The sequence below is a fragment of the Aricia agestis genome, chromosome 2 (genome assembly GCF_905147365.1).
Source record: "Aricia agestis chromosome 2, ilAriAges1.1, whole genome shotgun sequence".
NCBI lineage: Eukaryota > Metazoa > Arthropoda > Insecta > Lepidoptera > Lycaenidae > Aricia > Aricia agestis.
The window spans coordinates 15,434,243-15,447,227 of NC_056407.1; the positions used below are offsets into that span (position 1 = coordinate 15,434,243).

Below are 12,985 nucleotides of genomic sequence, written 5' to 3' on the forward strand. Positions count from 1 at the left end.
ACCGTGACAACAATTATGGACTAAAATATCACTTTTCACTTAGGAATTATTTAAACTTAAAGTCAGTAAAATATATTATTTCATTATTTTTTAAAGTTGTTTGGCGGGGGTTTTTTAAAATTTCTTAATTTAATTTTATTTCATGCTTTTTAAACTTGTGTTGGTTATAGTGCAGAATAATTCCTATCAACAGGATCATATTATATCCCAATGAATACCATCTAGGAATGTCCTTTTGGATGAGGCCCTCAATATGAGTCCAAACATGAAACCTCCACTTTGGGTTCATATGGAGCTCGGCACCTATAGAATCCAGGTGATGCTGCAGCAGCAGCATGCAAAAATTTATTGGTTATCTACGTCTTACTAGTTGTCGCAATTCAAATGAGCCCAAACACGAAACCGTTGCTCTAAGTTGGTGAGGAGTTGGGTATCCTATTGATTACCAGGTGATGCTGCAGCACCAGGTCAACTTTCCATTAATGTGTAAATATTCATAAATGTCACGAACTAGAATGCAATAAAGCCCACCAAACGACTGCAAGTTGCTAATCGGCCCTTCACGAACCAGATGAACCGCGATTTGTCAGCACGGAGCAGGCTGATGATGATGAACTATAGCTAAGAACACTCTCAATGAAGTCAGCTTTCAAACAAAAAAAACTAGATCGAAATCGTTCCACCCTTTTGGATGCTACGATACCACAGACAGACAGACAGACAGACACGTCAAACTTATAACACCCCTCTTTTTCTTAGCTATAGTTCATCATCATCAGCCTGCTCATTGCTAGAAAATCACGGTTTATCTGGTTCGTGATAGGCCGATTAGCAACTTCCAGTCGTTTGATGGGTTTTATATTTTGCATTTTGGTTCGTAATCGTGACACTTATGAATATATACACATTAATAGAAAGTTGACCTGGTGCTGCAGCATCACCTGGTAATCAATAGTAAACCCAACTCCTCATCAACTCAGAGCAGATGTTTCATGATTGGGCTCATTTTAATTGCTACAACCAGTAAGACGTAGATAAACACTAAATATTTGCATGCTGCTGCTGCTGCATCACCTGGATTCTATAAGAGCCGAGCTCCGTATGAACCCAAAGTGGAGGTTTCATGTTTGGGCTCATATTGACGGCCTCATCCAAGAGGACATATTGAGCTACATTTACTCAGTGATCAATTGATATAATTTTTTATATATTTTTTTTTTCAACTGATATAATAGCCAAATATCCCGTCCTCGAGTATTGAACATAATATGTCTCACCAGTCATGCTGTATAGCTTAGGTATACATCAGCATAACCCATAGGCTACAATTTAAAAACGACTTTCAAAATGGGGGAGGTGTTAATATGTTCGTTTTCTTATGTTCAACGATTACTCCGCTGTTTGTTAACCGATTTTCAAATTTTTTCTTTTGGTATATAGGGTATCATCCCAATTTGATACTAATTATATTCATAAAAGTGGTGACCTGGTGCCTTACTCTCGAAACTGATATCAACTTGATACGAGTCTGATTTCGATTTCGTTTTTGATGTCATTGCAACGCGTAGGAATTCCGGAACAAAATCGTATCAAAATCGAGATGTTGCCATGGCGTCTTGTCAACGTCGTTATGGCAACGTTGTATTGTTATTTAAAACTTCGTCCGCGTGGACTTCAGTTTATAGCGCCCGATGTCAACAAAATTGGTGTCAAAAGCTTTTATAAAAAAACCCTGTTACCCCTTAAATCAATACAGCTGTGCAGTGTGCACATAATATTTCATTTTTTTAAATTAAACTTTATATTTTATGCCAATTTTTAAAGCTTATTTAGGCCCCCAATTACACAACTTTACCCATAAACTATTTATCATTGATAGGTTTAAGGTTACGTCACTGTATATAATAATATAAAGTACTGACTTATTAAATAACGTAAAAAAGAAATAACAATCGAAAAAAATCGAAAGTCGAATGTAAGATGATACCACCTCTTATGATTGATATATATATGACTAGCTGTTGCCCGCGACTTCGTCCGCGTGGACTTCAGTTTATAGCGCGCGATGTCAACAAAATTGGTTTGAAAAGCTTTTATAAAAAAACCCTGGTACCCCTTAAATCAATGCAGCTGTGCAGTGTGCACACAATAAGTATTTCTTTTTTTTATATTAAACTTTATATTTTATGCCAAATTTTAAAGCTTATTTAGCCCTCCAATTACACAACTTTACCCATAAACTATTTATCATTGATAGATTTAAGGTTACGTCACTGCACAGATAAAGTACTGAGATATTTAATACCGTAGAATAGATATAACAATCGAAAAAAATCGAAACTTAAATGTAAGATGATACCACGTCTTATAGAAAGACTTGAGCAAGCGTCAGCGCGATGTAGAAGACGCACGGCGCCATCTATTATGAATTGTTTTAACTAACTTAATTTGAACAAATTTACGCATTTTCACCCCCTTACAACCCTTTTTTCCAGTAAAAAAGTAGCCTATGTCCTTTCTCAGGCTTTAGACTATCTGTATACAAAATTTCATTACAATCGGTACGGAAGTTTTGGCGTTTGGCGTGAAAGCGAGACTGACAGACAGACAGACAGACAGACAGACAGACAGACAGACAGAGATACTTTTGGCGTTTGGCGTGAAAGCGAGACTGACAGACAGACAGAGATACTTTCGCATTTATAATATTAGTATAGATTATGTGCACACTGCACAGCTGTTTTTGGGTATTTTGATTAATTAAGGGCCGCGCTACACCGGAATGGCACTGCCATGCGAGGCGAGCACTTTCAGCGCTGCCATTCCGGTGTAGCGCGGCCCTAAGAGGGGTACCACTTACCAGGGTTTTAAAAAGTTTTTAAATTTGACACAAATTTTGTTGACACCGCGCGCTATAAACTATTAACTAAAGTCCACGCAGACGATGTCGCGGGCAACAGGTAGTTATGAATAAAAACAATATTATATAGTAAAGTAGGTATGATTAGTTCTGTTACAATAATAAAGTAAAAAATAAAACGCCATCTGTTTTCATATATTAGAATTAAAATGTTGATTGCATTGATATATTTTCTGGATGGAATATAGGCCAACACGGTACACTCGAACTCCTTTATTTTAGAGCGCCTTCTGTTGTCAACTTGTCACATATATTAGAAATGCAGTAGGAGTTCTATAAGATAAGATAGATTGATTATTATTATACCAAGTGATAATATTATTAAACATAATATTCTAACGTATTAAAAACTATAAACAAAAACATACTAACTAACAAGTATGATTAGTTCTATGTTACAATAAAGTAAAAAATAAAACGCCATCTGCTGAATCGTATTAGAACTAAAATGTTCATTCCATCGATATTTTTCTGGATTTTTTATAATATTATACATAAAATATGTTAAAGATTTTTTAAATTTTATTTTAATACACATCCAAGACCCAGGAACATTGAAAACTTTTTGTTCCGCCTGCGGGACTCGAACCCAGGACCCCCGGGATGAGCGCTGGCCACAATGCGAATTCATTTTCATCGATATTTTCATGGAAATAAGATATTTTCCCACATCAAAATGTAGCCTATGTCCTTTCTCAGACTCTAGAATAACTGTGTACAAAATTTCATTGCAATCGGTTCAGTAGTTTTGGCGTGAAAGCAAGACAGACAGACAGACAGAGATACTTTCGCATTTATAATATTAGTATGGATATATTGATGAGATGTTGGGCAAGCGTTAGCGCGATGTAAGAGACGCACCTAGTATGAATTTTTGGAACTAACTTAATTTGAACAGATTTTCGTATTTTCACCCCCTTACAACCCTTTTTTCCAGTAAAAAAGTAGCCTATGTCCTTTCTCAGGCTTTAGACTATCTGTATACAAAATTTCATTACAATCGGTACGGAAGTTTTGGCGTTTGGCGTGAAAGCGAGACTGACAGACAGACAGACAGAGATACTTTTGGCGTTTGGCGTGAAAGCGAGACTGACAGACAGACAGAGATACTTTCGCATTTATAATATTAGTATAGATTATGTGCACACTGCACAGCTGTTTTTGGGTATTTTGATTAATTAAGGGCCGCGCTACACCGGAATGGCACTGCCATGCGAGGCGAGCACTTTCAGCGCTGCCATTCCGGTGTAGCGCGGCCCTAAGAGGGGTACCACTTACCAGGGTTTTAAAAAGTTTTTAAATTTGACACAAATTTTGTTGACACCGCGCGCTATAAACTATTAACTAAAGTCCACGCAGACGATGTCGCGGGCAACAGGTAGTTATGAATAAAAACAATATTATATAGTAAAGTAGGTATGATTAGTTCTGTTACAATAATAAAGTAAAAAATAAAACGCCATCTGTTTTCATATATTAGAATTAAAATGTTGATTGCATTGATATATTTTCTGGATGGAATATAGGCCAACACGGTACACTCGAACTCCTTTATTTTAGAGCGCCTTCTGTTGTCAACTTGTCACATATATTAGAAATGCAGTAGGAGTTCTATAAGATAAGATAGATTGATTATTATTATACCAAGTGATAATATTATTAAACATAATATTCTAACGTATTAAAAACTATAAACAAAAACATACTAACTAACAAGTATGATTAGTTCTATGTTACAATAAAGTAAAAAATAAAACGCCATCTGCTGAATCGTATTAGAACTAAAATGTTCATTCCATCGATATTTTTCTGGATTTTTTATAATATTATACATAAAATATGTTAAAGATTTTTTAAATTTTATTTTAATACACATCCAAGACCCAGGAACATTGAAAACTTTTTGTTCCGCCTGCGGGACTCGAACCCAGGACCCCCGGGATGAGCGCTGGCCACAATGCGAATTCATTTTCATCGATATTTTCATGGAAATAAGATATTTTCCCACATCAAAATGTAGCCTATGTCCTTTCTCAGACTCTAGAATAACTGTGTACAAAATTTCATTGCAATCGGTTCAGTAGTTTTGGCGTGAAAGCAAGACAGACAGACAGACAGAGATACTTTCGCATTTATAATATTAGTATGGATATATTGATGAGATGTTGGGCAAGCGTTAGCGCGATGTAAGAGACGCACCTAGTATGAATTTTTGGAACTAACTTAATTTGAACAGATTTTCGTATTTTCACCCCCTTACAACCCTTTTTTCCAGTAAAAAAGTAGCCTATGTCCTTTCTCAGGCTTTAGACTATCTGTATACAAAATTTCATTATAATCGGTTCGGTAGTTTTGGCGTGAAAGCGAGACAGACAGACAGACAGACAGAGATACTTTCGCATTTATAATATTAGTATAGATATTAGTATAGATTATTAGAAGGTTACGAAAAATATGAAATACTAGCTGTTGCCCGCGACTTCGTCCGCGTCAACATAGTATAATAACAAAGATGGATAGTCCGCTAACAAAATATATGAAAAAAGTAAAATATAACCTCCTCCTTTTTGGAAGTCGGTTAAAAAGTAGCCTAAGTTACACGTTACTACATCAGCTATTCACCAAAAAAAGTCCCGTCAAAATAGCTCCAGCCGTTTCAGAGATTAGCCGGAACAAACAGACAGACAGACAGACATACAGACAAAAATTGTAAAAAATATTGTTTTGGTGTATGTACCCTACATACATTCATATGCATGTAGTAAAAAACGGTTCTATCAATATTACAAACAGACACTCCAATTTTATTTATATGTATGTATGTAGGTATAGTTAAAAATATTGTTTTGGTATATGTACCCTACATACATTCATATGCATGTAGTAAAAAACGGTTCTTCCAATATTACAAACAGACACTCCAATTTTATTTATATGTATAGATGTATAGATTATTAATGTTTGTGTTTTTTCGTCATACCATAAAAATACATTTCTTTAGAAACTTTAGATGGATGTGCCCATTTTCTACTTTAGTGGGTTTAAAATGGTTATTTTCATTAAGGAACATCTTGACATTAAACAAATATGTAAATTCTCTTTTGTAGTTACACTTAACATTGTCATAAGTAGGTATACATATTCTAGTACTAGCTGTTGCCCGCGACTTCGTCCGCGTGCATCAGTTTATAGCGCGCGGTGTCAATAAAATTGGTGTCAAAAGCTTTTTAAAACCCTGGTACCCCTTAAATCAAAATACCCAAAACAGCCGTGAAGTGTGCACATAATATGTTTTTTTTAAATTAAACTTTTTTATACCTTTTAAAGCTTATTTAGCGGTACACAACTTAGCTGCATAATGCATTACACAACTTTAGCTTTGCCCAATAGCCAATACCCATAGGCCATAAACTATTTAGTATTTATTATTGGTAGACTGTTGTTTCTGATTTCTATGTTGGTACGTGAGTTATTTAATAACATGTATAGCAATCGAAAGAATCGAAATATTAACTCAGCATGGTACCACCTCTTATAGAAATACATATGAGCAAGCGATAGCGCGATCTAGGCGACTCTTGGCGCCATCTGTTCCAGTTTTTGGAACTAACCTAATTTGAACAAATTTACCCATAAACACCCCCTTACAACCCCTTTTTCCAGTAAGAAGTAGCCTATGTCCTTTCTCAGGCTTTAGACTATCTGTGTACAAAATTTCATTACAATCGGTTCAGTAGTTTTGGCGCTGTTGTTTTTGAATTTGATATCTAACCTAAGTTGGTAGGTGAGTTCTTAGTTAATAACGTGTATAACAATCGAAAGAATCGAAAAACCTACCTTAACATGGTACCATCTCTTATAGAAATACGCATGAGCAAGCAATAGCGCGATCTAGGGGACTCTTGGTGCCATCTCAAAACTCAAAATGTTTTTGGAACTAATTTAATTTGACCAAATTTACGCATTTTCACCCCCTTACCCTTTTCCAGTTAAAAAGTAGCCTATGTCCTTGCTCAGGCTTTAGTCTATCTGTGTACAAAATTTCATTACAATCGGTTCATTAGTTATGGCGTGAAAGCGAGACAGACAGACAGACAGAGATACTTTCGCATTTATAATATTAGTATAGAACGTGTATAACAATGGAAAGAATCGAAATATTAACTCAGCATGGTACCACCTCTTATAGAAATACGCATGAGCAAGCAATAGCGCGATCTAGGGGACTCTTGGCGCCATCAATTTTGAGTTTTTGGAACTAACTTAATTTGACCAAATTTACGCATTTTCACCCCCTTACAACCCCCTTTCCAGTTAAAAAGTAGCCTATGTCCTTTCTCAGGCTTTAGACTATCTGTGTACAAAATTTCATTACAATCGGTTCAGTAGTTTTTGCGTGAAAGCGAGACAGACAGACAGACAGAGATACTTTCGCATTTATAATATTAGTATAGATTTGTAAAATTTGTATCCCTGCATGCCGACATCAAAAGTTAGTTTTTATTTGGAAAATAATGGTCCGTCCGACGTACTTATTTATACGTGGGAGAGCCATGTTTCGGCACGAATAGGCCGGCTCGTCCGGAGAAACACCACGTTCTCACAGAAAACCGGCGTGAAACAGCGCTTGCGCTGTGTTTCGCCTAGTGAGTGAGTTTACCGGAGGCCCAATTCCCTTCCCTATCCTCCCCTATTCCCTTCCCTTCCCATCCCTTCCTTCCCCTATTACCCTATTCCCTCTTAAAAGGCCGGCAACGCACCTGCAGCTCTTCTGATGCTGCGAGTGTCCATGGGTGACGGAAGTTGCTTTCCATCAGGTGACCCGTTTGTTCGTTTGTCCCCTTCTTTCATTAAAAAAAACCTATAAAATATAAATGTTGTTGAGATTCCTGGAAGAAAATCTAGGAATCGCAAAAGGGTACATGCGGGCGAGCCAAGCTAAGCACGATACCAAACTTAAATGAGACCGTATAGCTGTAGAGCTTAACTCCATTGGAGGTGCCATCAATCACATTAAAAAAGCTTGCAGGCGAGCTATATTATTATGTTAAAATAATAATGAATTAATATTTATTATCAACAAAAAATGGAACGACACCATACCAATCGATACCACGGTGACCCTAAAAACGTTTACAATACGAGTACCTAACTCGGCAACAACCGATCTCGATGCCTCTGTTGCTACCGTGAAATTTGACGTTTGTAAACGATCTGAAAGTCGATTCTCAGACAATTTTGTTTGTCGCGAGCACCTAAGATTTCGATTTGGCGAATGTTTCGATGCTAATTAGTTCCAAATTGAGCCACAGCCCGATCGTGCGCTAGCATAGCTGTCAGGAATAGCAAAATCCATTGAGGTCGATTAGTTTCAAACCGATCCGCAGCACGATCGTGCGCTATTTTAGATGTCTAAAGTGTCAAACACCGTTGAAATCGAAAATCAAAATCGATATCAGTTTCGGGAGTAAGGCCCCTGATGATGGGATCCATAAGTAATCGAGGGAACTCCTCAAAATTTATATGGAAACATGTGGTGACTTCAGTTTCGTGAGCGGTATTCTAAGCATATGCTACCAACAACAACATATGATTTTGCACCAAGGTATACCATGGTTCTTAAGGTGCTGAAAGAACTCCTGACTCTTTACAGATACAAGTTTGGGAGTTTCGACGTTTTTTTAAGAACGGAAAGCATATATATGCTACTATGCAAATTACATTCATCATCATCACTACCGTAAACCATTATAGAACCATGTATCATCCCGTTTTGACTTTTGACCCTATTATTGGTACTTTTCATAGTATTTTATTATATATCACTTAAACCGCGGGTAACACCGCGGGGCACAGCTAGTAGAGAAATATAACACAGTACTGAGATATAACGAATAACGGGACATCCGTCGGGACAGGCATTTTAGCGAATAAAAAGTGCAAAATAGGTATTATAGATCTTGTATTTGCTATTTTATTAGAAACTAGCGGCCCGCCCCGGCTTCGCACGGGTGGACATTGATTTTTAATTTTTTTTTTTTCAATCTTTATTTCTTAGTCAATCTTTATGTTAAGCAGAACATAAAAATGGTTCACACTATTTAGCCTGTAACAACTATATTATAATTATTATACACATTTTTATTGTATTTTATATTTTAAGTGTTATGTTTGATTATTTTATCCTTACAACCAAACGTCCAATTTTAATCATTCAAAGACCAAATATTATCTACATTAACTGTACTTAGTAATGAAATAATTTGTTTTGATAAGAATTAATGACATGAGTAAAATAAAGGCATTTAAATGTAGTCCAAAAACATTTCAAGATTTTTTAATAAAAAAATGGTTATTGTGCCTCACTCAACATAGATAGGTATAGTGTGTCGCGGACTTTTTTGTAGATATTTAAAAGATTTACAATTACTTAGAACTTTTTATGGTTCTATTTCTTATAGTTTAGGCAGCGTACGCGAAAAAAGTAACATTTCTGGTTGATTTTTTACACCTTGCGTCCGAAAATCCCAAATATCTTACGGAACCCTATTTTTTTCCAAAATAAAATTGTAGGATTCCAATGGTAAAAGAATCTTTCAAATCGGTCCAGTAGTTTCGGAGCCTATTCAAGACAAACAAACAAACAATCAAATCTTTATAATAGTAGTGTAGATTAGTATAAAAAATGTAATGGATTATTTATAATAAATTGCATCTCTGGAGGTTAAGCACGAGCGATCGCTCTCCCCCGCGCCGAGCCCCGCGCTGTACCCCGAGCCGAGCTTCGCGCCGTGCCCCGCGTCGTGCCCTGCACCGAGTTCCGCACCGTGCCCCGCGCCGAACATCGTGCCTTGCCCCGCGCCGAGCCTCGCGACGTTCCCCGCGTTGAGCCCCGCGTCAAGTCCCGTGCCGTGCACCGCGTCGAGCCCCGTGCCATGCCTCGCGTCGAGCCCCGTGCCATGCCGCGCGTCGAGCCCCGCGTCGTGCCCCACGTCGCCGGATGTGCTAGTCATAGACATCTCGGACTCAGAGGCACCCAGACCTCGTGCACCCGACCGCGGCGGTGGAGCGGTACACATTTTATTATATTTTATCTATTTGGTGTCTATTTTCCTCAGGAGCTCATTCTACAAAGGTTGTATTGACTATTTTTGTAAAAAATTACATTTTGAAATCTCTTAAAAAGATCCCCAAAAAGTAAATATAATTCCCTGCTAGGGATTGACATATAACTTCTGGATTATGGACATGCCTAGGGACTCCCTAAGCGTGTCCATATCCCAGAAGTTTACGTGTCAGCAATCATATAAATTGATAGTTACACCCAGATGGTGCACAGTAGTGCCCTCGCCAAGGCGAGCCAAGCGAAGCGCAAGGGCACCTACCTTTTCTCGAAACGTTTCTTTTTTCTTTGTAACTTTGGTTTGGATTATCTCAGATAGTTCAAATTTTTAAAATATAATGACATGAGTGTAATAATGAAATGCGCAAAGTTTGAATATCGTAGCTATTATACTTTAGATTTTATGGGTGTCCAAAAACCCACAATTTTGGAACTGACTCGCCGATCATCAAAATTGATAGGGAACTTCCTGAAGTCTTAGAAAGCTGATATTTGGTATGTAACACAATATTAGTACAGAAACAAGAAAAAAAATTATCAAACCCAACTTTTTTCTTTTTTGAGACGGGGAATGCTGTTGGGCATGCCGGAGGGTTTGGGGACAACTCCCCCGGGTATGTAGGACTCGCTGCGGCCGTAAAGATGGTGAATTGACCGCAGCCCTACCCACTAAAACCCGTCTATACTCTTCCACTCTTCGCACGCAGGATTGCGAGAACGCGCGAGCTTTCTTTCCGCAGTTCTGCGTGCGTGTGCCTGCTTGTCACCAGCAGGCGCCTCGAGCCCATACAGGCTCCGTGGCCGAACTGAGGCCCTTCCACTTTGGTGTCGCGATGCGGGAAGAGTACGCAGCGCATCGCGACCCTCTCGGATCAAACCCAACCTAACCTATCCCATCTCCTTGATACAGAGGGTGGATGTTAGTATGAGACACCCCCGTTTCTTGTGCTAGATACAAAATTGAAAATGGTTTAAAATACTTCTTGTGACAAATTAGAAATACGTGTTAGACATGAGAGACCACAGACTCACAGAAAACCGGCATGAAACAGCGCTTGTGCTGTATTTCGTCTAGTGAGTGAGTTTAGCGGAGGCCCAGCTGCACCCTATACCTTATTCCCTACCCCTATTCTCTTCTGCTTATTCCCTTAGCCCATTCTCCAGGAAATCCAGGAATCTTAGAATCATTAATAGGTACTAGAGATCGCCCAATGGTCGAAATTCGACCTTAGTTTCAACGACATTAAGACTACTACCTATATTTTGTAAAAAAATATTGTCTTTATCATATATTTTTTTCAACTCTTGTCTCTGGGACTCAGCTGATCTCAGACTGGCCATGTAAGTATTGTCTAATAGTATCGATTCAATAAAAAAAAACTAATCCATTTTCAATTTGTCACCTTGTTGTCAACAGACTTCAACCATAAATAAAAGAGTATAATTCGTATGTATAGGCTTGTCACTCAAAAATCTGTCATTTTTCTTAGTGTGTGTGTTGTAGTGTGTGTAATGTTTTATTTGTTTAAAAAATGTATGATAAAAGCATAATTTCAAAATAATATTAGCTCGATGCACTAATTCACCATATAAATTACTAGATGTGCCGCGCGGCTTCGCCCGCGTAAGTTAGGAATTTTACAGAAACCGTACATTTTCCCATAAAAAATATTTCCTCCGTTTTTCCCACATTTTCCTGAGTTTCTTCGGTCGTATTAAAGTCTTAGCGTGATAATATAATATAGCCTATAGTCTCACTCGATAAATGATCTATCTAACACTGAGATAATTTTTTAAATCGGACCTGCAGTTCCTGAGATTGACGCGTTCAAGCAAACATACTCTTCAGGTTTATAATATTAGGTAGGTATAGATTTTTTTTTAATTATCGCTTGACAAACTCGAGTCTCGATCTAAAAGACTTTGAAATGGTATAATATGGTAGTGATGATGATGATGATGATGATGATGATGATGATGTAATTTGCATAGTAGCATATGCTTTCTATTCTTAAAACAACTCCGAAACTCCCAAACTTGTATATATAAAGAATCAGGAGTTCTCTAAGCACCTTCCGAACCACGGTATACCAGGTATATCTCGGTGCAAAATCTTACTTGTTGATAGCATATGCTTAGAACACTTCTCACGAAACCGAAGTCACCACATGTTTCCCTATAAGTTTTGAGGAGTTCCCTCGATTACTTATGGATCCTTCATCAGATCACCACTTTTGTGAATATAATATAATACCATACCCTATATAACAAAAGAAAAATTTTGAAAATAGGTTAACAAACGGCGGAGTAATCGTTGAATATAAGAAAACGAACATAACACCTCCCCCATTTTGAAAGTCGGTTAAAATTGTAGCCTATGTGTTATTCTGATGTATAAGCTATATTATTGTAAAGTTTCATTAAAATCCGTTCAGTAGTTTTTGCGTGAAAGAGTAACAAACATCCATACATCCACACATCCATACATTCATACATCCAAACAAACTTTCACCTTTATAATATTAGTAGGATAACTGTGCAAAATTTCATTCACCTACCTTTTTGGCTCACGTATTAATATCTAGGGGCACGGCAGTGCCCCAGCCAAGCTTTTTAGCAAAGACACGGCCGTACCATACTTTTCTCGAAGCGGTTCGCGGCTATTTCACACCGCCTTTATCTTCGATGTTAACAAAGCTAGGGATTTAGAATTTCGGTCACTAGGAGCAAGTATTAAAACTAGCTTAACCTCCAAATTATATGAAACTAGATGTCCCGCGCGGCTTCGCCCGCGTAAATTAGGAATTTTACAGAAACCGTACATTTTCCCATAAAAATATTTCCTCCGTTTTTCCCACATTTTCCTGAGTTTCTTCGGTCGTATTAAAGTCTTAGCGTGATAATATAATATAGCCTATAGTCTCACTCGATAAATGATCTAT

At 37.6% G+C, this 12,985-nt stretch overlaps 1 protein-coding gene across 1 annotated transcript in view; it reads left to right on the plus strand.

The window, feature by feature from the left end:
• LOC121737549 (nascent polypeptide-associated complex subunit alpha, muscle-specific form-like) overlaps window positions 1-12,985 on the plus strand; it is a 55,129-nt gene that overhangs the window by 30,018 nt on the left and 12,126 nt on the right. The window contains exon 9 of the mRNA XM_042129206.1: window positions 9,644-9,991. Within this exon, the coding sequence (XP_041985140.1) occupies window positions 9,644-9,991 (348 nt within the window). The remainder of the gene's footprint in view (window positions 1-9,643; window positions 9,992-12,985) is intronic.